The sequence below is a fragment of the Gadus macrocephalus genome, chromosome 14 (genome assembly GCF_031168955.1).
Source record: "Gadus macrocephalus chromosome 14, ASM3116895v1".
Classification (NCBI taxonomy): Eukaryota; Metazoa; Chordata; class Actinopteri; order Gadiformes; family Gadidae; genus Gadus; species Gadus macrocephalus.
Genome location: NC_082395.1, coordinates 15,337,814 through 15,363,391, shown reverse-complemented (window position 1 = coordinate 15,363,391; position 25,578 = coordinate 15,337,814). Strand labels below are relative to the sequence as shown.

Below are 25,578 nucleotides of genomic sequence, written 5' to 3'. Positions count from 1 at the left end.
GTCTACTCCAATTGGAAAACCCATTATTTGTTGCACAAGATTTGTGTCAACCACATTGCAATGTACAATTCTGTGTTACAACGCTAAACATTATTTGAAATTGAGTTTGAAATGGTGATTCTGACTGATTAATCAATATGTCAAATCACAATCCGATATCCTTGTGATGGCGGACGCTGCCAGTTTTGATTTACACAGTAGATGTGTTGTATTTTGGTTCCCTCTAGTGGCTAAAGTACATAGTTACGTAAAATTGTAAGATTGGAGGCATCGTTGTAGGACAAACACAGGTGTCGCTCATTACACTTATTATGGGTCTGTATACAATGAACGTGTCGTAGACTGAACTACTGAAGATATCGCACATTGATAGTGGACGATTAATCTTGGCAGTTGAAAGTTGCATACTACTACTATTTTTTAGCTACACTATTTCTCCTGATGACACCAATGTAAATAGTGTTTATACATAGTCTAACGGCATAAATTACAATATTTTAGATACTGGGATAAATCCTTCACTATTGCACATTGTCTTCAAGATTATTACAAATTTTCCATATAAATTACCACAACCCCTGAACTCAACCCTATATATTCTAATAACCCTAAAATCCTGATTACGATTTTATTGTAGGGGTCATTTATTTATTATTACAAATATTAACGATAAAAATATTTATTTTTGGTGTATCCATCCATCAACAGGAGGCACTAGCTTCCCGTGTCTAAAACCGATTACTCACCAACACACAGACACACGCACACACACACGCGCGCACACACACACACACACACACACACACACACACACACACACACACACACACACACACACACACACACACACACACACACACACACACACACACACACACACACACACACACACACACACACACACACTATATCATTCTACTGAGATCTCTCCTCCCATCCCTGTCCTCGCCGTCTATCCCAGCCAGTCCAGATCCCCCATCAACCACTTTAGCTTCCAGAAGATCCCCCCCCTCCTCCCCTAATCCTGCACGCAAAAATTGTTACTCTAGTGGAACTTTTAAAGATGTCAGGCTCAGATTTCCTCTTCCCAAGTGTTCCAGCCAGCCGCAGTCTGCATGCAAACCACTTCCTCTATCTTCCAGGCGAATGAATCAGAGAGGGGGGTTTGGTGTAGACTACACGGGCTGACTTCTGTACCTTCACACATCAAAATGGTTTGTCCACTCACCACCACCTTACTGTCTCAACACCAGCCCACTGTTTCCAGCACCACCCTGCTACAACCCCACCCGAATGACTAACCAATACCCTACTCTCTCGCCACCACCTTACTGTATCACCACGATTCTGAAACCTCACCACCACCCTACTGTCCCCTCACTACCCCCCTTCTCACCTATTTCCATTACAGTCCAACACCCTACTGTCCCAACACCACCGTCCCAGTGCCCGACCGATCAAGCTGAGTGTTGATGTGTCCCTGAGCAAGACCCTTAACCCTAACTGCTCGCTCCTGACGAGCTGGCTGTCGCCTTGCATGGTTGACTCTGCCGTCGGTGTGTCAATGTGTGTATTAACCGATGTAAGTCGCTTTGGATAGAAGTGTCTGCTAAATGCCCTAATTGTCCCAATTACCACCACTCCAATCTCTCACCACCTCCCTACTGTCCCCTCACCACCCAGCATTAAGTTTGTGAATGTCCTATCGAGGGAAGACCTTGGTCTAACATGCACTGGTTGGTTTTTGAATCGCTTAAAAGATGGGCTATTCAGGTAACCACCGCTAGAAACTCCCCCTAATTGGTTCCCATGGGGGCTCCATATAAATCCAGCTATAAATGTGATCAAGCAAACCAGTGTTTCTGATCATGTGTGTGTGTATGTGTGCCATAGAATAATTGGTTCAATAAATAAATACGAGGCCCATTCAGTGCACAGCCAAGTGCGACAGACAGAAAGTAGACACTGTATATGTATCACGTAGCACAAAGTCACTCCGCTATATGAGTCACTGCGTTTTTTCTGCTCATTCTTAGCATTTTTCGAAGCGTGTATAAGCCCCCTACCCTCCCAAAAACTCTTTCCCTTCCGAGAAACTCGTATTTGTTCTATTATTTCACCTGTGGGTTAAAGGGGCAGATTTATGGATTCTTCCATTGGGAAGAAGGAGAAGACCGAAAATAACATCTCTTGTCACCACACCCCCACTGAGCCCACCTCTTGTCCAAATGGACCTTGACTCATGTGAGAGAGAGAGACAGAAATTAATTTAAATGATTCTCTCTTTAGATGTATTTCAACATGTCATTCTCAGCAGCCGTCTCTGTGTCATGATGTCTGCTATAAAAAAACATAGTAAAAAACACATGATATGCAGATGTGCAGACTACTAACACACACAAAGCACAAACACAGACACAAACACACACACACGCACACACACACACACACATACACACATGCACTGTCAATGACAGCAGCAGCATGAAAGCTTGACATGTGGAAGCATTTAGGAGTAGTCGTTCAAAGCAGTAGACCTAAGTAGAGGAAAACATTGGAAAAGCAGTTTGCCTTTGGTCGAATAGAGATATTTCTGAAAAAAATTGATAATGGCTGCTAATTTAAAAGTCCCTTAAAGGCCATTTCAAGTTACAATAATATACTCCTGTCTGCTTGTGTTTCATAAGAAGTTCACCACTGGAAACAGCAGTTAAACAAAAAACCTTTTACTATCTATCTGAGATTCGTGAGACTCAGATAGTGTGAGTAATTCAGCCAATAAACAAAGATAAATCATGGTTTGACATTATAAACATGGGCTTTTTGCTGTTTCTTTGGTTTTGTTAAGTAAACATGAGTCAGATTGGCTGATGTTTTATTTTTTTATTTTATTTTTTTAATATGTAATAGTATTAGAAGTAGTCTTAGTAACAGTAGCAGTAAGTATAGTCTTCATGTGGTATTCATTTGGGGCCCAATTGAAAGGGTATGTGTGAGAATACCAGTCTGGTTATAGAAGGTTAATTCAACTAACGTTTTCGATTATAGCCTGGATTAAGGAGTAATGTAAAACTTCTGGTGATTTGGTTTCTGCAATTTACACCCCCTGTCTCTTGCTTGAAACAACAAAAACAGATAAGGAAAGGGAAAAACCTTAAACTGGGAGTAGTGGTAGTGTAGTGTAGTGCTGTTGGTGTTTGGGGTGAGAATGTTTGTGTGGTCCAACAGTCTTTACACCTCAAAGAGAGTGCTGTCTTCAGGCTCTAAGTAAGAACAGCAGACTTATCTTGGGGATCCAAGATAAGTCTGCTGTTCTTACTTAAATTAGTGTTGCTCCTTTCCTGTGCTTCCAAAGCTCCTGTTGAATCCAGAGGGTTCATAATAACTGGACTGGGCTTATCACATACAGCCCTGGAATGCTGTTGAAATCGTCCTCGTGGGGTCAGGCTGACCCCACGAGGAGGATAAAAGTCCAACATGGTAACAGGAAATAAGTGCCAGTGCTAAGAGGAGCTTTTCTGATTGATTTTGATTGTTGTTGCAATTAGAAAGGAGTCAGCTCTATCTGTTTGGTGCCAGCCAACTTAAACCAATGGCAAATATCTATCACAAGAGCCAAGATAAATCAAGAGTTTTCGCCGGGGACAGATTTGATGTGGTGGGCTATGAGGATATTAAGAAAATCTGTATGCTTGAATCAATATTTCAAATGCGCCAAATCCAAAAAGTGGAACCTCGCTTCTGCTTTCAAATGTTAAGACAAGCGTGAGAGATTTATTGGTGCCAAAACCTGCATCCCCCAAAAGGCACCATGTATGCATAGTTGCAAAGATGCATGGCTATCATTGTGAAAAAATCCTTTCCCTTTCTCAGTGCATTAAGGGATGCTCCTCAGATGTTCTCCACTATTCCTCCACTATTCCGGCAGATGGAAGTTAATGCCCTAAAAAACCTTCCAAATAATGTTTTTCATAATTGGCTGTTTTGCCAAAATAACCAGTCACATATATCATATATACGGGTGCAAACTCACTTGACTAAACATGAAATACATAACGACCATCGATTTCTGACAACTTAACCCCCTGCGATCCTACATCGTGTCCCTGGGGTTGTGCGGTTGTGCAGACAGTGTGTCACTGAACATAAGTGGTCACATTAAAGCTATTTTACAGGATGAAGGTTGCTGGGTGAGCACTGCTCAGAGACTAGGTGAACAGGATCAAGGCTCTACTTCTCCTGTAAATCAGACAACAGTAGGAGGCCCAGTGCAAAAACATTTCTTACAGTCTTTAGTAGATATTTCCATCCAAACATCTCATTCCTGGACACAGACTGTCTGTCTAGCCCTGCGGCACCATGCTGTTTCCGTTTTGATTGTTTTTGGATCGGCCTGAAAGTGCCTAATCTCGTTTGTTAAGGATTTCAGGAAGACAAATCATCGCCGCAGTGACCATAATGTTTATTATGCAGCGTGTCTATTGCAGGATTTATCATGTCTGTGAGATCTTTCTCAGTATAGGCTATATGTAGGCCTATCTACAAAGAGGAACCCAGACCAGATGATTGATATTCAGGTTGTGGCCCACATACTTTATACAACCTAATGAAGAACAAAAATTATCTCATGCTATAGTTATTGTGTAATTGCATTTTATAATTATATTAATTATTAATTTTGTTCTCTCATAAAATGTGGTGAATTTTACCAATAAAGCATTATACTTTACTAGTCTTGACTTTATGTTACAATATAGCCTGGTTATTGCCAGACCAAGCTCAATCGTAGATTACACGTTGGTCTGGGGAGGCTGCGGCCATTTTCTTCAGCGCAAGAAGCTTGATCAACGGCATGGAACGGGCCTAGTTCAACTGACTCTGTACGCAATTGGCTGCTTGCCGTCGCTTCCCTGTCGTCATTGTGTTAAACCAGCCAAAAGCACGCCAGGGGGAGAAGCCAGTTTGGTGATTTGCTCCCGCAAAAACGTATCGGAAGCAGAAAGAAATGTATTGCTCTTCTCCAGACCCTTCTGCAGCAGGGCGAAATCAAATCGCCGGGAGGGCTTGGGCACCCAATCTAGTTACAATATGCATTTTATATATAAATTATGAATTGTTGAATATTAATCACAAATATTTTGTACAGAGTTGTCAAATGGAGCCCCGATTAATCAAACATTACCATCTTCTTAAAATAATAAGGTGACAATTTGTGGTGATATGTGAGGAATATCACCTCACGTTTTCATGATATTCTGTTTCAAATTGGGCGTACATGAGCCTGTATTGTTTTTTATTCATCTAAAGAGACACTCCTGGGGGAGCTATCATTAAATAGTTGACCTCAGAAAGCGGTGCCTTGCCCAATGACATCGTGCACATGAGAAGAAACTCAAGGGGAAAATAATCTGTTTTTTCCATTGCAAACTTGCTGCCAAATCTGGAACAAAAATAATCAGGTTTCCGACCTCAGTGCTAACAGTAGCGGCTACAGTTTGGGAGAACAGAAAAACACTTCAGTTTGGGAGAACAGAAAGAGCTTCACGCTAGAAGCCGCCCTCCAGCTCTGCGATGTGTGTTGCTTCATCCGCAGACGACTTGTCACTTAAGAGCATAGTTCACAATGTTAATGGATATATTTAAAAGGGGCAATTGGCATCTTAGTCAGCAACCTGCAGCAGAAGCTTTTTGAAAACCTAATACTTAATTATAAAGACTGTTTGTTTTTCCATTGCGAACCAAGAGGAAGAAGGGACGAGAAAAAAATGACATTTTCCTCCAGCACAGTTTTTCCATCTGTCTGCAAACGAGCGTAAATGCAAACGCACTGAAACAGGAGTACGTGTTCCGCCACACTGACGACGTGACGGAGGTGAAGGTTTGTTTTAGACCGCAGCACCATGTGATCCACCGAAGGCCTTAAATGAAAACCTCAGTGCCTCAACCCCACTATACCATAGTAGGGTATTATTATTATTATTATTACACGGGTCTTCTCAATGCCGTGGAACGCTCCGTTCACTTGCATTGGCCCTTCACAACTTCCGGCAGTGAATTATTTTTGATAATTCACTCAGGCTTAGTATAATTGACCGCTGTCAAGGAAAACAAAGGACTTTTTGGCTCTGATGACGTCTTTGGTATCAGTCCGCAAGTAGTCCGGTAACTTGTCAACCCCAGCGTCTTCTGTTGCTAAGCGACGTCAACGTCTTTGGCTGACTATTTCTCTGCTGATCAACACTACGAATGCTGGTAACAAATAAATTGTAAAAAGACACACCATGTGAAGTTATTTTTTCGTTTTGGCAAGTAGCCGTGTAATAAGCGGGATAATGTATAGAACGTCGCCGGTCATTATCGAAAAATACCGATAATGACCGGCGTTCTATACATTATCCCTTAGATAATAGTGCCATATAGGGTTGTGGTGCCACAGGATACAAGTGTGGTGACTAAGGTGTGAAAAAGGTTCAGTTTAACTCCTAGTCTGTAAAAAAGTAAATAGTAGTTGTAGTAGTAATGGTAGAAGTAAAAGTAGCAGTAATATTCAGGGGTTTTTCTAGAAAAAAAAAAGTAGCAGGGAGCAGACCCCTGCGCAAAGCCGAGGGAGCAACGCGACCGAGGCGGGGGATGGTGTGGAAGGGGGGTCTCCCCCTTCCACGGCGCGAAGCCTTTGAAAAAATAATGATTAAATGGTACATTCTGAGGCTATCTTAGAGAGAAATTCTCGCAAAACTCTTGATCAACACTCAGCATTTGTTTATTTCTGTCGTTCATTGAAACCGCTTTGTGCAGAGAGAACTGGAATGGTCTTGTATACTTGCTTAGCATCTTAGCGCCTAGACCAAAAACCCATTAAAATACATAGTAGCTAGCTAGCTAGCTGCTAATAACTTTAACGTTAGCATGTCGACTCGGTCTGGGAAACTCCAATTCGGATCGGAATATTTTTGGAGTAATTATAAGTTATTTGAGGATCAGACACATTGTCAGGTGGTGGTGTTGGGATATTTTCGCGGAGAAAAGATCGTTTTGAGAAATAGTGTATGTTGTACAGCAGCATGTAAGTACAGATCCAAGTCTGACAGGTTCAGTCGGCATTTTGGTAGGATGGCGCACGCCGGGAGTATCGGGGCGCAGCGCCCCTGTTCCCTTGTTTAGAAAAAACCCTGATATTAGTATATTCAGTTGCAGACACTGGATGAGTGCTCCAGCTACTGAAAATCAAAGCAACAAAACCTAAGACATCAGAAGAGCTAAGTTAGCTGATGGTTACGTCCCTGTGAGGCCATTATCGGCAGCATATACTAACATGTGCTGACATTCTGGGGAAGTTTACATTGCAGTTGAGTGATCGGGAAACTGCTAGCGTCTGGCAGCCGGACAACCACCAAGGTGCCATGTTCTCCGGTCTCTTGTTTTGAATGTTGAGGAGGAGGCTTGAATCAGGCTGACCAGCCCTGCTGAAACACAGGTCACGCTGTGGCTCCTAGCATGACTGTAGTGTGCGTTGCGAGAAAAGGCTTTGCCTCTCGGCCTGGTTGTGAAAGAGCGTTGGGATGTTCCATTGTCATTCCTCTTGTGGTGTGTGGCTTCAGTTTCCACATTAGTCTATATCCCACTATTGCTACTGGCACAACTCAAACTACAAAGTCCTCATCCAGAGATCTGGAAAAGTTAGTGACTCACACACACGCACACAAACTCCTTCTCCTCCGAATATCTGCCTGTTAGTCGCATTTCACCGTCGATTACTGTTCGTAAGAGAAATATTGACTCATGACTGAGGATTTCACCAATTGTAAAGATGCTCTTTGATGAGCCCTGGAGATTTGAGAGTGTCACTGTGATTAAGGGCTATACAAAAATAATGTACATGACTAGACTCTTCATCTTGAGATTTTACAAATTCTTCCCACCAAAAGTTGACCCTGGAACCTGTTGATATTAGCCTGGGTCCACAATTCCTCTGAAGATAATATCCCCCTAATTTAGTCATTCTTATATTCCTTGGAACTCCACCCTTGGCAGATGGGAACTGTAGCCACCTCTCAGAAATGCAAAGCAAGGCACAAGGAGGAAGATGGGTTCATGGTCCCTGAGCAGGCCTACGTAACAAAACATAAGAGAGGCAGGCACAATCAAATACAAAGGAAGTTGGTCAGGCAATGTTTGTGTGTTTCATTGGTAATTCATTCAGGTTTTATGCAATAAACAATATAGCAGGTAATGTTGTAAAGTTGCAGGTTATGTTGTCTCCATGTTGTCTATGCTGTTTGTCTATTTTTTAGAATGATGAAGATTTGTGTGGATTATAGTAGGCCTACAGGTTGTGGTACTTCAACTTGGCACTGTAGTGCTTGAAACACTTTGCCTGTTTTATGAATTGTATGTACTCGCATGATTATCCGTGCCGTATCTTGGTTGTATCTTGAATGATTTCACTTATTGTAAGGCGCTTTGATAAAGGTAAATAAATGTATTGTGGATTGGAAGGGTGGAGGGCTACTTTTTTGTCTAAGACGGTTTAGAAAAGAAAAGGAAAATTTATAACGGAAAATATAATGGTGAAGGTGTTGATAAAGAATCCAGATCCAAGCACTCAAGGTGGTTGACAATTAAATAGCCTTTCATGAGTGGGCTGTTACATTAAAGAATACAAATTAACAAAAAAATATTGTTGTTATTGTTAGTTGAAACTGTTGAATGGATGGATCCATTCACATTTAACTAGCTGCTACTGCTGGGAAGAACAATAGAATCCAGGACTGTTCACGTGTCAGTTCTAAAAAGGCTTATGCATGTTTGTGTTTCAGCTTCCCAGAAGCTGTTCTGTGATCTCCATAATACTGTTTATGTGATGTCAACTATTGTGTATTTCCCCTTTTTGCCTCACCCTGGGGAATGGGAGACTCTGAGCGATAGATGTCACATTGAATTTAAGACCATGATAAAGTGTTTATTCTTCATGACATCCTTGGGAAACATCTACACTATGCGCCTAAAACCATTTAAACACTGACTGCTGAATTCAGTGTCTTGTTTTGAAGCACATGCTGTATTTGATATCCTATTGGGAAGAATTACATCAATTTTTTTAATTTAGGGAACTATTTGAGTTTTGGGTTGAGGATTCTGCTGGGTTCTCTGAGATGGACAAACTACAACGTTCAAAGTAATTAGAATGAATGTGAACTAATGTATTGGTGGAGCACAATTTACCCAGTCATATAACCTATTAAACGTTTAGTACATTAATAAAAGAAGACAGAACGAACCACTGCTCCTTGCAACACACCATTTCTCATGTCCAGTCATCCACCTTTTCCAAACCCTATGCCTTGGCTTGTTGATCGAATGCCATTACTATTAGTTGCCAATCTCAACTCTGGTTCTCAAGGGATGAAGTCATTCACACACAAATCATTCCAACATCGGAGCATAAAGTACATAATGGGACCCTATTTCCATGATTGCAAAGTTCATACAATAGTCATTGATAGCTTTTGATTGGTTCACTTAAAAATATTTCCAACTGATATTTAACTGCGTATCTTGAACATAGATTACTGAATGAAGATTGTGCTGTATTTGAGATTTGAGAGCTATTATTGGAGCATATTTGGCATAACCATTCATCTGTTATTTGAGAGTGAAATGTGCTTTGAGATTCTGTTTCTAGTTCACTAAGCCTGCTTGAGACAATGCAGATTTTGGACCAGTCCCCGCTCATTTCTGACCAATGAGGGGATCTCTTTCCTGATTGGTTTAGGGAATGAACTTGCCTATGAAACACAGGTTCATGAATGCAGCACTTCTCAAGGGTGGACAAACGTAGGGGGGTTTAATGATTTGGGTTGAACTCTCTCCTGCTATCTCTCTCTCTTTACAACTCTGAAATCTTACCTACAGCACCTTGAAGTTAAAGAAAAATACGTTTGAAAGAATACTATGTATCTATTTTTAAACCCAGACCAACATGCATGTTTACTTAAGCATCAAATCCCTTTGTGGGCTTTTATATGCAGCAATTGGAAGAACCTAGCATATCTGGTTACATCATGTTTAGAAAATGTTTCCTACTGAGCTCTGCAAAAAGCCACTGGATGTTACTTCTTATATTTATTCCAAGTTGATGATTTCTACAGAACCACAGGATGGATACATGGTGGGATTGTCCCTCAACGTCCTCACAACAGGACACTTGCACACACACACACACACACACACACACACACACACACACACACACACACACACACACACACACACACACACACACACACACACACACATACACATACACATACACTCACACATATATTAATCTAAGACAAACCTTGAGAGAGCATGCAGCACTCCTGGCAATCATCTTAATTGGATTGGTATTTTTTCAGGAGATATCCGCGGCAGGATAGCAAGACATAAGCCGCCTATGCAGATGGCACGTGTCATGGTTCAGCACTATAATGAGTTTGAGGCTGGTTGGGTAATTTATATTGTTACAAATTCAGGGGTTAATACTAGTCGTTTATGTGTGGGATTAGGGATGCACATTGATTTTGGACTCACTCTTACTTACCAACTGTCATCTAGCCCATTTCTCTTGGCACGAAAAAGCCATGTTGACACTTAATAACAATCAATTAATGGGAATTAAATTGTAATGCGAACGCAACAATGAAGGAGAATGCAGGAAGGTGGTCAAAGCCAAGCCATCTGTCACATGAACCCACATGACTTTCTGACTTGCATGGCTTTGGACCACGGTCTCGGTAACTCTTGGGCCACTGCAATAAAGTCAGACCAATTTGGGTTGATCGAAAAAAGAAAAGGCTATAATAACGCGGCGGTAAGCCCCACGCTCTCCGTTACACGTTCAAAACGGTATACTTTTTAAATCACTGTTCAGGCCCATGTGCAGCTGTCTAACGAGTTGGAGCTCAACCACTGGACATGCAGCTCCCCTCTCTCGTGGCCCAGAAGAAACAGAAGCAGAAGGCGACGGGAGGCCAGGCCTGAGAAGGTCTCCCTCCTGTCTCCACAATGACGGTGTTTCGAGCAGTGATGGATGTGTATCTCAACATGTGGAGGGCCCAGAACCTCCACAGAGCCCTGCAAGCTATTTGTTGCCTTTCCGTCTGCTCCCTGTGGACTTGACCTGCTGGCCGGCTTTTGCAGGAGGAAAGGGGAGAGGGTGGAGAGGAGGGGGGGGTCTGTCCCTGAACAGACATCTATTTATTCGCACACTAACCCTTAATCCACAGGGTGAGTTTGGTAATTGTTAGCAGTCGCACTTGGGTGTTGAAGGGAACTCTGTAAACGGTGAGGTAAGCGGATCACAGCTCCTGGACGCAGGATCAGATTACAAGTCATGGTGAAGTATTGAAAAGGTATTAGATCTTAACTTTCCACACGCAACTCTACCCCCTTAATTGATCCTCCCCCGCCGCCCCCTTTATCCTTTATCTCAACGTATTGCCCTTTCCTGAGAGAAAAAATCTAGAACATTTTGGTCAGCAGAACAGGGAGAACTCTAACCCGCCCCTATAGTGTATCCTGGAAACACTGACAGTAAGAAGTCCAACTCCTTTGACTGCGTTGGCCCACTGCCTCTATTCAGACCTTAATCTCATATTGTAGGTTCCTTATTCATTCTTCATTTGTCATGCATGCTAACGTTTGGAGATTCTTAAGCTCTGAGTTCGTAACCCACAATACTAGGTAATGCGGTTCTTTTGAATTAAACGTACTGTTTATGCTCTATAAACTCTTGTACAATTATTTTCAGTATTTTTACAAATATTATGTTCACACATTTACGGATCCTATCCATCTTTATATGTACATATACATCTATACTGATGAGTAAATCAGAAGAACAAAGATCAACATTATGCTACCCCAATGCTAATCTTCTCTCTCTCTCTCTCTCTCTCTCTCTCTCTCTCTCTCTCTCTCTCTCTCTCTCTCTCTCTGTATTCCACAGTAAATAGGTTTTATTGCATAATTATGTTGTGTGAACACAGCATATCATCTTTCCCCTGGACATTTGCATTGCCACCCAAGAATTTAGACTTTTACAGTTGTCAACACAGTTTGAGGGTTGGGACGGTGGGGTTCGGGGGTTTGGACGGGGGGGGGCGGGGGGTTGGGACGGGGGAGACGCGCGGGCGAGGGGGTTTGGACGGGGGGGCGAGGGGTTAGGAAGGGGGGGCGGGGGGCTGGGGGGGGGTCCAGTATTAGGTGAACAGTTAATGTCCTGAGTTTAAAGGGGGCAAGAGAGCCCGTAGTTTACAGAGGAGCACAAAGTGATGAGGAGCAGCAGAAAGAAAACCCTCAAATGAGCTTTTAAGGACCCTGAATGAAAGAGCTGTGATTCCTATTCCTTGTTTTCCTTGTTTTTTTTTTAGCTTGGTTATTCTAAATGTTTGGTTTTACTAATGTGCAGAAGTGTGTAGGCCTACATTAAAGAGAGACTTTTAATCTTAAAAAATAGAAAAAGGAGATTTCGAAATGCAACTGGGTCAGAGGTTGATTTATTATAGAAGTATTGCAATTATCTGATCCAAACCTTGATAGATAAGACAGACATCAACGTCTTCCTTTCTAATTGGACCCAATCATTTTTTGTTGCTCCTAAATCATGCAATCCATAATGTTGGCCGTCAGCCTTGAGCAAGCCTCTAGGCTAAGGGAGGTAATATGCCTAGGTTAACATACATCTGTAAAGCCAATAAACATGAAGAGAGCAGCACCAGTATGGTAAAGCAATGCTACGGCAAATCAACCATGTTGATTAGCCTCATGTTCAGCAACCGAGACGTTAGTCTTCTGTTGCATGATTGATTGATTATTTTCCTACTGTTTTTGAACTATTGCCTCTGTTACTCTGCACTGTTTACTATTAGCGGAAACTACTGCAGCTAGTACCTCTTATAGCTAACTTTACGATATTACGCAATTCCGATCATTATGCATAGTTGGGATTGGATGGTTGAACTGCAAGGGTATGAGGTAACATGCAAACCTCAGATTTGAATGCCACTGTTAATATAGTGGTGGGGTTGTGGTCTAACCACAATGATGCCATTTGTTTTTGAAATATGGTTTGGCTCTCCCGTTGTATGTACTCTCTTCCTAAGGCACACAGCTACTGAGCCTGATAGATTTCAGCATTGAATAATTAGTTTTGACTTTTGCCAAGGTAATGAGGGAAGCTAGTTTTAATTCCTGATTCCTGAGTTCCAGATTTATTTTGTATTGTAATTTATTAACTAAACTACATTTCTGGTGTTTTTATTAATTCTCGTCTCTGGTACATCCATATCAACAGCATATACCCTATTTTAACTAACTGTTTACATTCACCTTGTAGGTGTCAACTAAAGCTTTTCCACACCAAAACCAAGACTAGAACTGCTACATTTACTATTTGTGTGTGTGTGTGTGTGTGTGTGTGTGCGTGTGTGTGTGTGTGTGTGTGTGTGTGTGTGTGTGTGTGTGTGTGTGTGTGTGTCTGTGTCTGTGTGTGTGTGTGTGTGTGTGTGTGTGTCTGTGTCTGTGTGTGTGTGTGTGTGTGTGTGTGTGTGTGTGTTGCATCTAGCTTCACACACACACACACACACACACACACACAGACACATACACCTATACACACAGAAATACACACAGACAGGGACACACACAAACACACACACTCTCTCTCACACTGGATCCTGCATGCTGGGGTTGAGGGGACCTCCTTCCTCTCCTACCACAGCCTGCCTCTCGTCTCCTCCTTCCAGCAGGAGATATAGGAGCCGTCTGACTAGCAGGGCAGTCTATGAGAGCCGGGTCTTTAACAGTGCATGTGGCTGGCTCTCTCTGTCTCAACACACTCTGACACACACATACACACACACCCATACATCTGCATTCCCCTTCACATTAACAAACGCTAACACACATAGAGATACCCATACTTAGAAACACGCACACAAATACACACACAGACACACACACACACACACACACATTAGTACTGTATATATAGTTCGATAGACACTGGTAAACTTATGGAGTACAACTGCTTCATCGTGTTTTGGATCTGCCTTCAGCTGCTAGGTGAGTGACAATTTGTGTGTGTGCATGTGTCTGTTTGTCTGTTTATGTGTGACTAGTTTTTTTGTGTGTGTGACAAGTTCTTCACTTGATCCTGTCATTTTGCCTTCTGTTTTTAACTAACCCAGTGTCCTCACATGGCACTCATGCCCACAATTATACATCCTGAAGATGATTTGGATGTGAGCAACTCTCGAAAGAAAAGAAAACACCCATTTCAGTTTCAGTATTTTTCAGTTTAGTTCTTGGTACTTCTTCTTTATGTGTTGTATCGTTTGGACATAAGGTCCAGATCAACCAAAAAATAGAAATAGATAAAATAAGACTACGTCCTGAGATGTGTTTAATTTAAAAGAAACGGAGGGTTACATTGTTGACCGCTGAGTGTAGCAGCCAGAAAAGTTTTCAGTGAAAATAAAAAGGCTGTATCTTCTTCACATCATCTTACACTGCCTCTAGCTCCTTCTCCTGACGTCACATTAGCGGGGGATGTAGAAGGAGACAGCTTGAAGGTGTGTTCTGTCTCCTCGGGATAGCGTTACTCTGACTGACTTTCATCAGAAGCAGACGTCTGATTCTGACAGGAAAGTTGATGCAATCTATTCACAATCAGGCGGCGCAGAGTTTCCATTGACTGGGAGAGGATGGCATGTGTCCCAAACTGGGGTCAATTACCAGGGAAATCACAATAGCAGCAACACGTTGAGGGAGAGAGGGAGATTTTTCCATCAACCATAAAGTCCATAAAGTGCTGAGTATTAGAACCTGATACAGGACTGGGTGTTATTAAAAATGTGGTTCTAGTTTATTTTTTGTGTGTATTTCCATTTTGCTATACATTATCTATTACTCTCACTCTCACTCTCACTCCCTCGCTCCCTCTCCCTCTCTCTCTCTCTCTCTCTCTCTCTCTCCCCCTCTCTCTCGCTCTCTCTCTCTCTCTCTCCCCCTCTCTCTCTCTCTCTCTCTCTCTCTCTCTCTCTCTCTCTCTCTCTCTCTCTCATATATTGGGGCTCTGGTCTTATGGCTTGTGTTGGCAATGCTATCATCATGAAAATATAAACATTACTTTTCTTGGAAATATAACACATTCTCAGCTTAGTTCTCTTCCGTACAGTTCAGAAAAGACTTTACAGGTCCAAGAGAATAGAATTTCCTGGCCAAAGAAACACATTCATCATTTCTTTGGACGTGTAGGACAACACTTAGTGTTCGAGGGGGAGTGTCCCTCCCTGATCTCAGGGGAGGGACACTTTTGTAAATATTTGTTTTATTTGGTGGAATTTCTTGGAGCAGGGGCTTCGATTTGCAAAAGAGCTGGCACGGGGTGGGAGAAATGTTAAACCTCTGTGAGGACAAGCTGCTGGCTTCAAAAAGATTGTATACACATATATCACCCAGTCAACGTTCCAAAGAAGGTGTTCTCCACTTTCCGGGTTGTCACGGACCCGGTTAGGGATGTCTGATCCAGCCTTGGAAGGCAGACAGGGGAGATGAACAGTCAATTTGACAGCAGACTCGATGTTAACTACCTTTTAAACAAGCCCTGGGTCTCCTTTCTGCATTCTTCTGAGACTGTACATACTTTTTAATTGCCAGATGTATGTATGGATCAATGTATGTATCTCTATTGAGTTATATTGATTCTTGAAAGTCGTAGAAAATATATTTATTGATATAGAAATCAGCCTACAAGAGTAGCAGGAGACATGACAGGGGATGCACGGCTCCATAATACAATTATTAAACAACAATAGAGAAATCCGCTGACCATGACGTAACGTCAAAGTCACCACTAAATCACAAGTCCAACTGACCTAACCAAAATTGTTGGTCCTCAGTGTCATCAAATTGTTTAGCTAGGTCCACTGTGTATATATCACAGCTGCTTCCTACACAGAAAGGAACAGTGGCATACAGCTGTTTGTGTGTGTGATAGCTGGCCCTTATGCAGTGCATCCTGTATTGCTTGGCCTTATTCACTGTCAGAGAGCAACTGTTTGAAACACTGGGAGGGCTTTTGGATTAGCTAAAAAGGTTGGACAGCTTGTTAAGACAAGCCCAGTTGGACGTTCTGTCTCAGGAACATCTGTTGTAAGACCCCCTCATGGATTTACCTTGGCCTTTTATAGTGTCAACCTGCCAAAATAGTCAGAAGTATATTGTCCATGATGGCGTCACTTTCCAGAGGAAATTGTGCGACCGTAAACCCAGAATGATATTAAATCAATACGAAAATACACAGCAGATTGAGGAATGAGAACAACGTATTCTTGCTAATGTGAATCATATGAACTAATTAGCTTATTCTAATCTTTTGTTTGTTGCAAATACACACCTCTGGCCATCCACCACATTTAGTCGCTGCAACGGAAATATCTAAAAAGAAAGAAAAGGGGAAAACTGGCCTACTGTGCACTCTGCACAATGCCTTAATCCCGTAATTATATTCTGCACTACTCTAATTCCCCATCTTGGCCCTCTATGTGTGGAGCTGGTTCTGAAGTAGCCGGGCTGCTCTATGTCATTGGGTATGTGGTCGGAGCTCCTGGGGCTTGGCGCTGGGCCAAAGGCCGCAGTGGCCCGAGCGTGGGTCGCACAAGCAGCCACCGGCCCTGAGGTTTATTTATCTGGGCACCACAGCCGGTACACAGGAAACCCAACATGGCTCTCTGACCCAGCATCAGAAGCCACTGATATTACTTGGGAATATTAAATTGCTGTGCCACGTTAGGGTCTGGGATTGAAAAGTGGAAAGCACTCCATTCTCATGCTTTAAGCCCCTGTGCCTTGCTCTAGCCATGGTGGTTATTCCTGCCCTGCACTTCTTATTTTCTTTGTAAGACCAAATGGGTCTCCAACGTCTATTGCACAAGCCTCCATGTTTGAAAGTCATGGAAGAACTTTCTTTTGGCTGAATAATTTTTGCCTGTTTGTGTATTTTATCTTGCAGAACAGAGTTCCTGAGAAGTTTTTCACATTTTTTTGCTGGGTGGAATCAGAGGCCAACTTGATCTGTGAACCATTCATGGAACAGGAAATGACCAGTGTAGAAAACGAACCAATATTTAGACTAATGGAATGCACGCAAGATGGCCATGCCATGAATATAGGTTTTCATAAGGTGGAACAAATGTTGGATGGTTCCCTTCAACACGGAATATCCGACTAGCTGTTCACAGTCATATGATGACCAGTCAGATGACCTACTCTGCAGACTTTTTTTTTACCAGAAGAGAAACTTGCCTACAAAACTAGGGAATATATATGGAATATAGATATATTGAGTTTTTTAAATGCTAGTCATTATTTATAGTTGATTCTGAGTATATTCTTTGTTGACATATTCTCTAATACCTCTGTTCCTGTATCTGCACTCCTACTGTGGGAGTATATACACTCCGTGGTTCTGCGATTTTAGACCACTCCGAATGCATCCCCTATTTGAAGAATGTTGACTACTTCTGTTTTCTGTTAAGAAAACCCTCTTCTCAAAGAAACAGCTGCTTCATGTAACACCAACTTTGTAGCTCAGAAGAGTTTTGGACTGTTTAACTGAGAGACCGCACACAAATACCACAAGTTGTGGAATTTTATTTGCTGTTGTCTTGGAATGTATATGGGATTTTGAGGTCTTTGGGGCTTGTCAAATCATAGATGAGGTGAAACTGCATGCATATTCATGGGTGTTCTCAAAAAGTCAGGAAAATGTTACACTAAGGTAACACTTATTATTTTCACATTTTCTATTGATCTTTTTTGCTTTTAGGTATTGTTTATTGGCTGACCAACTAGCAATAGTTACTCAATAAGTAAATAAGTAGATGCGTAAAAAAGTAGAATCGATCCCATCACATTAAAGTTGCAGCACTTCCAAATGTAGGTACCCACTGAACCAACTTCGACTTGACCTTGTCTGTATGCAATTATATCACAATCAAAAATGATGATTGTTGGTGGACTTTAAAAGTTTGTTGATCAGTCCCCCCTCTTGTTGCTTACATTTAGCAGAACATCGCCTAGCAGTGGGAACAAAAAGAAACTCACTTGACTTGTCTTGACCCCAGATCCTTGACATTTCAAAAGCTGGCCTGCTCCATGTTCATTTCCATGTCCTTCTCACTACTTGCAAGTTTCTACTTTTACACAAACTGAGAAACATAGGGCTAGGGTGTGTCATAAATATATAGCCTTTTATGCCCTTTGACACCTGTGATTAAGGGCTATACAAATGACATTTATTCGATTTTAATATAATTTAAAAAATGAAAAAGGGGCATCCTTTAGCCATTATAACCATGCGTTCACACCAAAAGCAAAGCAGCGGCGCAATTACATACAAAGTCAAGCATTAGCAACCTCGCAAACCATTTTGACGCTTTTGTATATCAGGAGATTCAACCCTGAGGGTGTTTCACACTTGATGGTGATTCATGCTTTATATGCGGACATCCATGTAATTTAGACATCAGTAGAATCAACGGGGGTTTAAGTTTGCAAGAGGCGGTATAAGTGCGGCTGCTGTCACTGTAGTTTGTTTTGGTTTCAATAACGTCCATCTTTTGTATGTGATCCTGATGGCCCAACTGCTGTCAAGATTAAGTTAAGATTTTAGCTGCTGGCTGATCACCATTCAACCTATAGCTAAGGCAATTATAATAGACGTCTCAGCGACCTTGTCAATCAAACTGAATGACGTACACCTTCTGCTCTGCAAAGATTTAGGGAAATGTTGTATCCCTTCAAGGTGTACGTAGGGTCTGGGTGTGGTTCTGACCTTGTGTGCATATGTGCATATTGGGTGTCAGAAAGAGAGGTCAGAGAGGTTACTAGAATTAGGATCTCTGCTACATACGTGTGTCTTCATGTGTAATACTTGTGGGTGTTTGTTATTCTAAGGAGCTGGGGGTCAGGTGTTAGAGCCTGACCTCCATTTAGAAATGGGAAACGTTATCTTCACTAAATTACTCCAACCTATTCCAACCAAAAAGGACATTAATGTTAAATATACAAAACATTGGTCAGACGTAATCCAGCAATGTGGGTCAGATTGACCGTTCAAACAGCAGATTACAACACCTTCTCCTCCAAATGTGGCGACTTCCTATAATGGAGGATATTGATCAGTATTTGGCAAGTATTTTTGCCCTTGCTTTTGTAAAGCCAACTATCCTGAGACCCCTAATGACAAGCCTATGCACGTGGGTGGCCCAGGCTGCCAAAGAGAAGTGCCAGAAATAGACTTGAATCAAAACCGCCTCCTATCTCCAGAATGAACACATTTCTGTTGTTCAAATCAATGATCGTAATAGCAGGCCTGGTGGCATTTAAATGAGAGAACACAGATGGTTCTGCCAAGCAACTGGAGCACATTCGTTGTCTAACAACACCATTTATATGCATTGACACTGTAAGATGGTAAACCCTTTGATACAATGTCGACAATCCTATTGTGCCTGGATACATCAATACCTTTGTAAAAATGGCAGCCGTTTAATATGTGTGACTGGATTCGATTACTTGCTCTTGTCCCTGATGTACTGTATACATAATGGTGATTGGGAACAAGTGTACCAGATTGACAGGTTTAAATTTGTTGGGAATACCTGAAGCCTCGCTTTGACTGTGATCATTTGTATGTCTTCATCAGTAGAATAATTTACAAACACAAACACACACAAACACACACACACACACACACACACACACACACACACACACACACACACACACACACACACACACACACACACACACACACACAGCATGGAAGTCATTTTAATTAGCAGCTATTTGGGTGGCCTATCCTATTTCTATCTATAGGTAGGCCGACTGTATCTCTAATGGTCATTTAGGTCATAATTGGGCTTCAGTTCACTGGTCAATTTAATGGCCAATCAGATGAATAGCTACATCCCAGGCGTATTATTGTAGTTCATCGTAGTTGCTCCACTAATGCGACTACGTTTGTCTGATTGCGTCTTCCTTCTAGGATTCCATGACTGCTTCAACATTGACATAAAAAACTACAGGATCATCAAAGGTCCAAAGCAGGCCCTGTTTGGATACACTGTCCAGCAGCACACATCTGCCGGAGGAGAGAAATGGTGAGTGGTTTATTTTATGATTTAAATCTGTCTGATAATTATCTGGTTAACAAGCAAGAAAGTTATCTTGCAAGCTTGCCATTTAGTAAGTTAGTTAGCAAACAAGTTTGTTTGTTTCTTAGATGGTAAGCTCCCTAATTAGCGAGTTGATTAACACTTAGTTAAGCTAGTTATTTTGTTAGCTTGCTAGCTAGGTAAATCATTTTGTGAACTAACAAGCTAATAATTAGTTAGCCTAATAACTAGCTAGTAAGTTAGTTAGTCACCTACCTAGTTAGCTATTTGGTGAAATAGTGGGACACAATTGCAAAGTCTTGAGTGGATCGGGATGCAGTTGAACAGCAGTTGTTTGGCACATTATCTCCCTGTGGACACACTATGGAAAAAGAGGCCTTCTGCCACCTTCAATTTCTGTCAAACAATCATGGCTTGAGCAATTCAAAATGTCAACATCAGGGTTACTGCTATTGAAGCACATGTGCATGAACAACACACACACACACACACACACACACACACACACACACACACACACACACACACACACACACACACACACACACACACACACACACACACACACACACACACACACACTCGCCAGCACTGCTGTGAAGTATTTTGCTTGGCTAACGTTAACAGTCTCACCTGGTTGTCACACAAAAATTACTAGAGTTGATTTAATCAGATGTTCCAGTGAATGACTTCTTGTGCTGTCATCAAGATGAGATGCTTCAGCTTTGCCCTCACAACATTCATCTTTGGTTGTGATAATTCCATATTTCACATTCAGCATATTACCTCATAGTGGGCCCCAGTCTCCTGCACACTATTATTAGTCCAATCGGAATCTTCTGGAGGCCAAACTACTGTGTTTCTGGCATCTCCAGTATGTCTGCCGGCCAGCACACTATGGAGCAATGCCCAAATCCCGCTAGGCTTCTGTGTGATTGGATGCGTGTGGAAAATGTTTTATTCATTGTGTGTGTGTGTGTGTGTGTGTCTGTGTGTCTGTGTGTCTGTTTGTGTCTGTCTGTGTGTGTGTGTGTGTCTGTGTGTGCGCATGCGTACGCACACATAATCTTTTGGTGCGCATATGTGTCCCTACGAGTCACTGCAGGCATCATAGTTCATGTTGACCACACATACAATTCGACTTTACTACTTCAGTGGTATCAAGAACCATGCCAATGGTTCAGCCATCTAAGCCCTCCTCACCTCCGTGACAACATCAGCTCACGCAGCGCATAAATAAAGGATACAATATGTGATAGATTTGACGGACATAAGACGCACGGCCCATACAAAGACAGCAGTGTTTAACCTCTATAGAGCTCATATAAAGAGTGTTCATTGTACTGGGCCAATGCGCTTCACTGTTCTGCTTGGCACCTTCTCCTTCCTCTTCCATCCCTGTGGCGGTCTGGGATCAGCAGTGTGTGTGTGTGTGTGTGTGTGTGTGTGTGTGTGTGTGTGTGTGTGTGTGTGTGTGTGTGTGTGTGTGTGTGTGTGTGTGTGTGTGTGTGTGTGTGTGTGTGTGTGTGTGTGTGGAGTAAACTGCACAAATGGGATCTTGAGACTGTTGTAGTTGGCGTTGTCTGTGTATAGTTAGCAGATTATGAGCCTACACATACAGACCCTGATGATCCATGGAAGCTTAGAAGCTGTAGGTCACCTCTCCACTCCAACTCTATGTCTCTCTTTAGATCGAGATGGAGAGTTTTCTATCATTCACAAGTCAGTTAATTAGGCTGAGTGTTGGAAAGAAAGAAGGGGAGTTTCAAGTTTTAAAATATAACTTAATTGTAAATGTATTACATTAAAAATCTGATATTAAATCTTATCCTATTCATAAGCAACTTAAACGTATATTAATACAGTTTTAATAATGTCTCTAACAACTCATTATCCAAGCCCCAGTTTTTTAAGGCTTTCAAGATCTTTTTCCATTTTGTGTGAGAATAGAGAAGAAAGAAAGGCATGAAAAGGGAAGCAGAGAAGGAAGTAAAAAAGACTGACATATAAAGGTTGACAACAACAGCCCAGGGGAGTGCAAAACAGATTGTGGTTTGTTGTCAAGAGTGTGAAACCAATTAGAGATGTTGGCTTTTGGCATAAATTCAAATGCTAAACAAATACCACTATTAGGCTTAAAAGCTATGGGATCCGTTCAGGAGAGATTCCTTGTGTCTCTTTTAACTAAATGTTGTTACATTTAAGTTGAATAAAATTCTATTTCAACAATAATGATACAGCCCTGATCACTCACAGCAAAATTCTACATATCACATGAGCCTCAATCTTGTATTTTATTAATATTTTAAGCCCTTAATTACAAAATGGCTTACCCTAACTTACATTATAACTTATCTTTATTCAACTTCACCGACGCCCATACCCCACACTGTGTGTGTGTGTGTGTCTGTCTGTCTGTCTGTCTGTCTGTCTGTCTGTCTGTCTGTCTGTCTGTCTGTCTGTCTGTCTGTCTGTCTGTCTGTCTGTCTGTCTGTCTGTCTGTCTGTCTGTCTGTCTGTCTGTCTGTCTGTCTGTCTGTCTGTCTGTTAATGTGACAAAATAACAGTGGCAGTTTGTAAGTTGTGCAGGCCTGGAAGATGATGAGAAACAGACTTCAATGTCAACGCCAAGCCAGTTCTAAGTAGTTTCATGAACTATTGTCTGTGTGTGTGATGCTATGCTGGATTCCCAGTTCATATGCATCCGTCATACTTGTCTAGTCCAAACAAACCTCAAGTGTGTGTGTGTTTGTTTGTGTATGTCTGTGCGTGCGTGTGTCTGTATGAGTCATATGGAAATATATGAAAGAGAGAATGATGAAGGGAGAGGGCGATTGAGAGGGGTTCCCAGGGTGATTGTGCATCTGTAATTGCAAATCAATTTGGAATGTCTAAAGTTTCCTCCATATTGACGCAAGTAATATGATATATTTCACTCAAGAACTTTCACCCATGAGTTAGCTACCAATAAAACTGAGATTTACATTGCTAAATTATATTGTCCATGTGGATACAGATATGTGCCAAGCAGCACCTTCAACCTCTGAACTTCAACTTTTGACTACCAGAAAAAACAGCGCTATATTTGTATAGGAACAGGATCATTCCACAATAGGATCTCTTCATGTCCTGAACTCTGAGGCAAGACAGGCAAACCAAACTAACTAAGAGCAAAAACAAAACAAAAAGTGAGTGGAAAATCGGTCTTCTTTAATCCTTCCATCCCCGCTGACATTAACAGAGGACATATCCCTCTCCAGAGTTCTTCACTTAGCGCCTTAAGCAGCTCCTGATGTCTTATCAAGGTATTTTTGCCAGATACTGTCCTTAAACACCAGAGCTGTCCCATCCAGCCAAAGGGTCAGCGGTTTGTCAACAGTATGTCACTGCCTTGCTGGTCCGTCTGACAAAAAGCCGGGCTTCTAAACAGTCTGGCAGACGCTGTCTTCAGGGAGCCAACAATCCTGGAGCCATTCAACCCCCAGAGAATACCTGAATACCTTGACCACAAGGATCCAGCGACCAACTTCTATTCCTGCTCCCTTTCGTTTGTTTTCTCAGAGGGTCGGTTCTGGGTCCCTCCGGTAAAGCCCTGACCTTTTACTCCTCTGCATTGTCAAGAGTGGAAAACCACAAAGGAGGAGGAGGAGGTGGTGGGGGTGATCCACTGCTCACCTGGTCCCAAATAGAGGCTGCTTCAAGGCTTACTTAGTTTGACCTCTTCGACCGGCAAAAAGCACTGTCTGCACAAAACATAACGCAGAGCATGTCAGATGGAGTTTCTAATATTATATAATGTAGTCATATTTTGAATTTAATAAATCTATATATACATATGAGTTATTTATTTTTCTTTGCCATCGTATTCTAGATATTCTGATTCACATAACCACGCTTCTGACTGCAAACTCTCAGACGTCTGGGTCGATTTAAGCCAAACTAGCACACATTGTGCAGTTGTCATACTTGATACAGATGGAAATTCACTATGAAGAACAAACAAGGGGTAGAGGGGGGCTGCACATGTCCTAATCAGACTGATTACCGTACAAAGGTTCCATTTCCCTAACGTTTTCTATTTCGCAGCCAAGCGAGTTTCCTTCGAGTTTCCTTCACATTTCTGAGGTTATGTTATGCAACATTTTTAGTCAGGAGCTCTCGTCCAGACCTCAACCTCGGCATCTTGGGGGGATGGAGGTCTACCGACGCATGATTAAACAGTACTGAACAGCAAAACTTGTAATGGGGACTTTCAGATGGCATGGAAGAATTCTCCCCCTGTTGCTTTCTTTATTTCTATTTTTGCTTTTGAATGTGCATAATATAACGAAGGATCACTGAGCTACAGCTTCTGGGGTTGTAGCCGTAATAAGAACATTTCTTCCTCTCTTTACCAACATGGAATGTGATGAGCGAGGCCCTAATGAGGCTGTACACACAGACCTCAGGTTTGATGAGCGGTTTTCTTTTTTTGGCCTGGATGTGGTTTCACGGAGCATGCATCTGCTCCTTCCAAACATTATGCACATTAATAACAGCATTGGATGTGCACGTCCTCAAACCCTAATCCTCTGTAACCATGGTAAATATATATATTCACGCACCAATGTTATTTTTTTCTGCGTCATTACCATGACCTCAGCTCTGATGCCTGTTCGACCCTAGCGAGGGGAAAAGATGATTGTTTGAACAGATTCTGGTGAAATCAAGGAGGGCAACTCTAAAGAATGGTCTAAAAAGCAACAATGGTTTTCTTTCATGAAGGTAGACATGTCGTGAACTGAATTACTGTTCAAGTTTATTTTGGTTTTGGTGCTTGAGGAAATCAATAAAAAGTATTAATAGCTATGCAAATATTAATGCTGATTTCTGGGTCTTCAAGACTCTGAGAGTTGGATACTGTAGGGTCTGCATTATTCCTTATATGCCTTGATATAACAGGATGTGACTGCAATGACTTTGTGATTCAAGTCTGCACGAACTGGAGATGAAGAATGCTTCTGTCAAATAACTTTCTGATAGGAGATGTAATCTGCCTGACTTCTCCCTATCCAGAGTTAATTTGAGTCATATTTAAGTTTAATAATATTTTGTTAAGCTTTCACAATCTTTTTGTGTCTTTGATTACCACCACCACCACCTAACATGAAGTACGATTATCGACATGGAGAACCAAATTAATATAGAAATACTGTGTTCTATGTTATGATCATGATTTGTATGGCCCTGAGTGTGAATGTTGTCGTCAACTGTCAAATGTTGTTCTCTAGGCTTTATAGGGGGCCTATTTTAAATAGAGCCAAAGAAAGCTTGCCATGCGGCGCCCTTAAAGTCCTCACTAGCGATTTGCCGGG

General features: G+C 41.8%; 1 protein-coding gene across 5 annotated transcripts in view; it reads left to right on the top strand.

Annotated features, from left to right (window-relative positions):
• Positions 1–13,776: 13,776 nt before the first annotated feature.
• itga11a (integrin, alpha 11a) overlaps positions 13,777–25,578 on the top strand; it is a 49,206-nt gene continuing 37,404 nt past the window's right edge. For 3 of the 5 annotated variants that reach the window (XR_009528907.1, XR_009528908.1, XM_060070968.1), the window contains exons 1-2: positions 13,777–14,106; positions 20,096–20,210. Coding sequence is in view for 3 of the 5 variants with exons in the window: in XM_060070968.1 (XP_059926951.1) it covers positions 14,058–14,106; positions 20,096–20,210 (164 nt within the window). In the remaining 2 variants the exon portion in view is untranslated. The remainder of the gene's footprint in view (positions 14,107–20,095; positions 20,211–25,578) is intronic. The other 2 variants (XM_060070967.1, XM_060070966.1) reach the window with 1 other exon arrangement.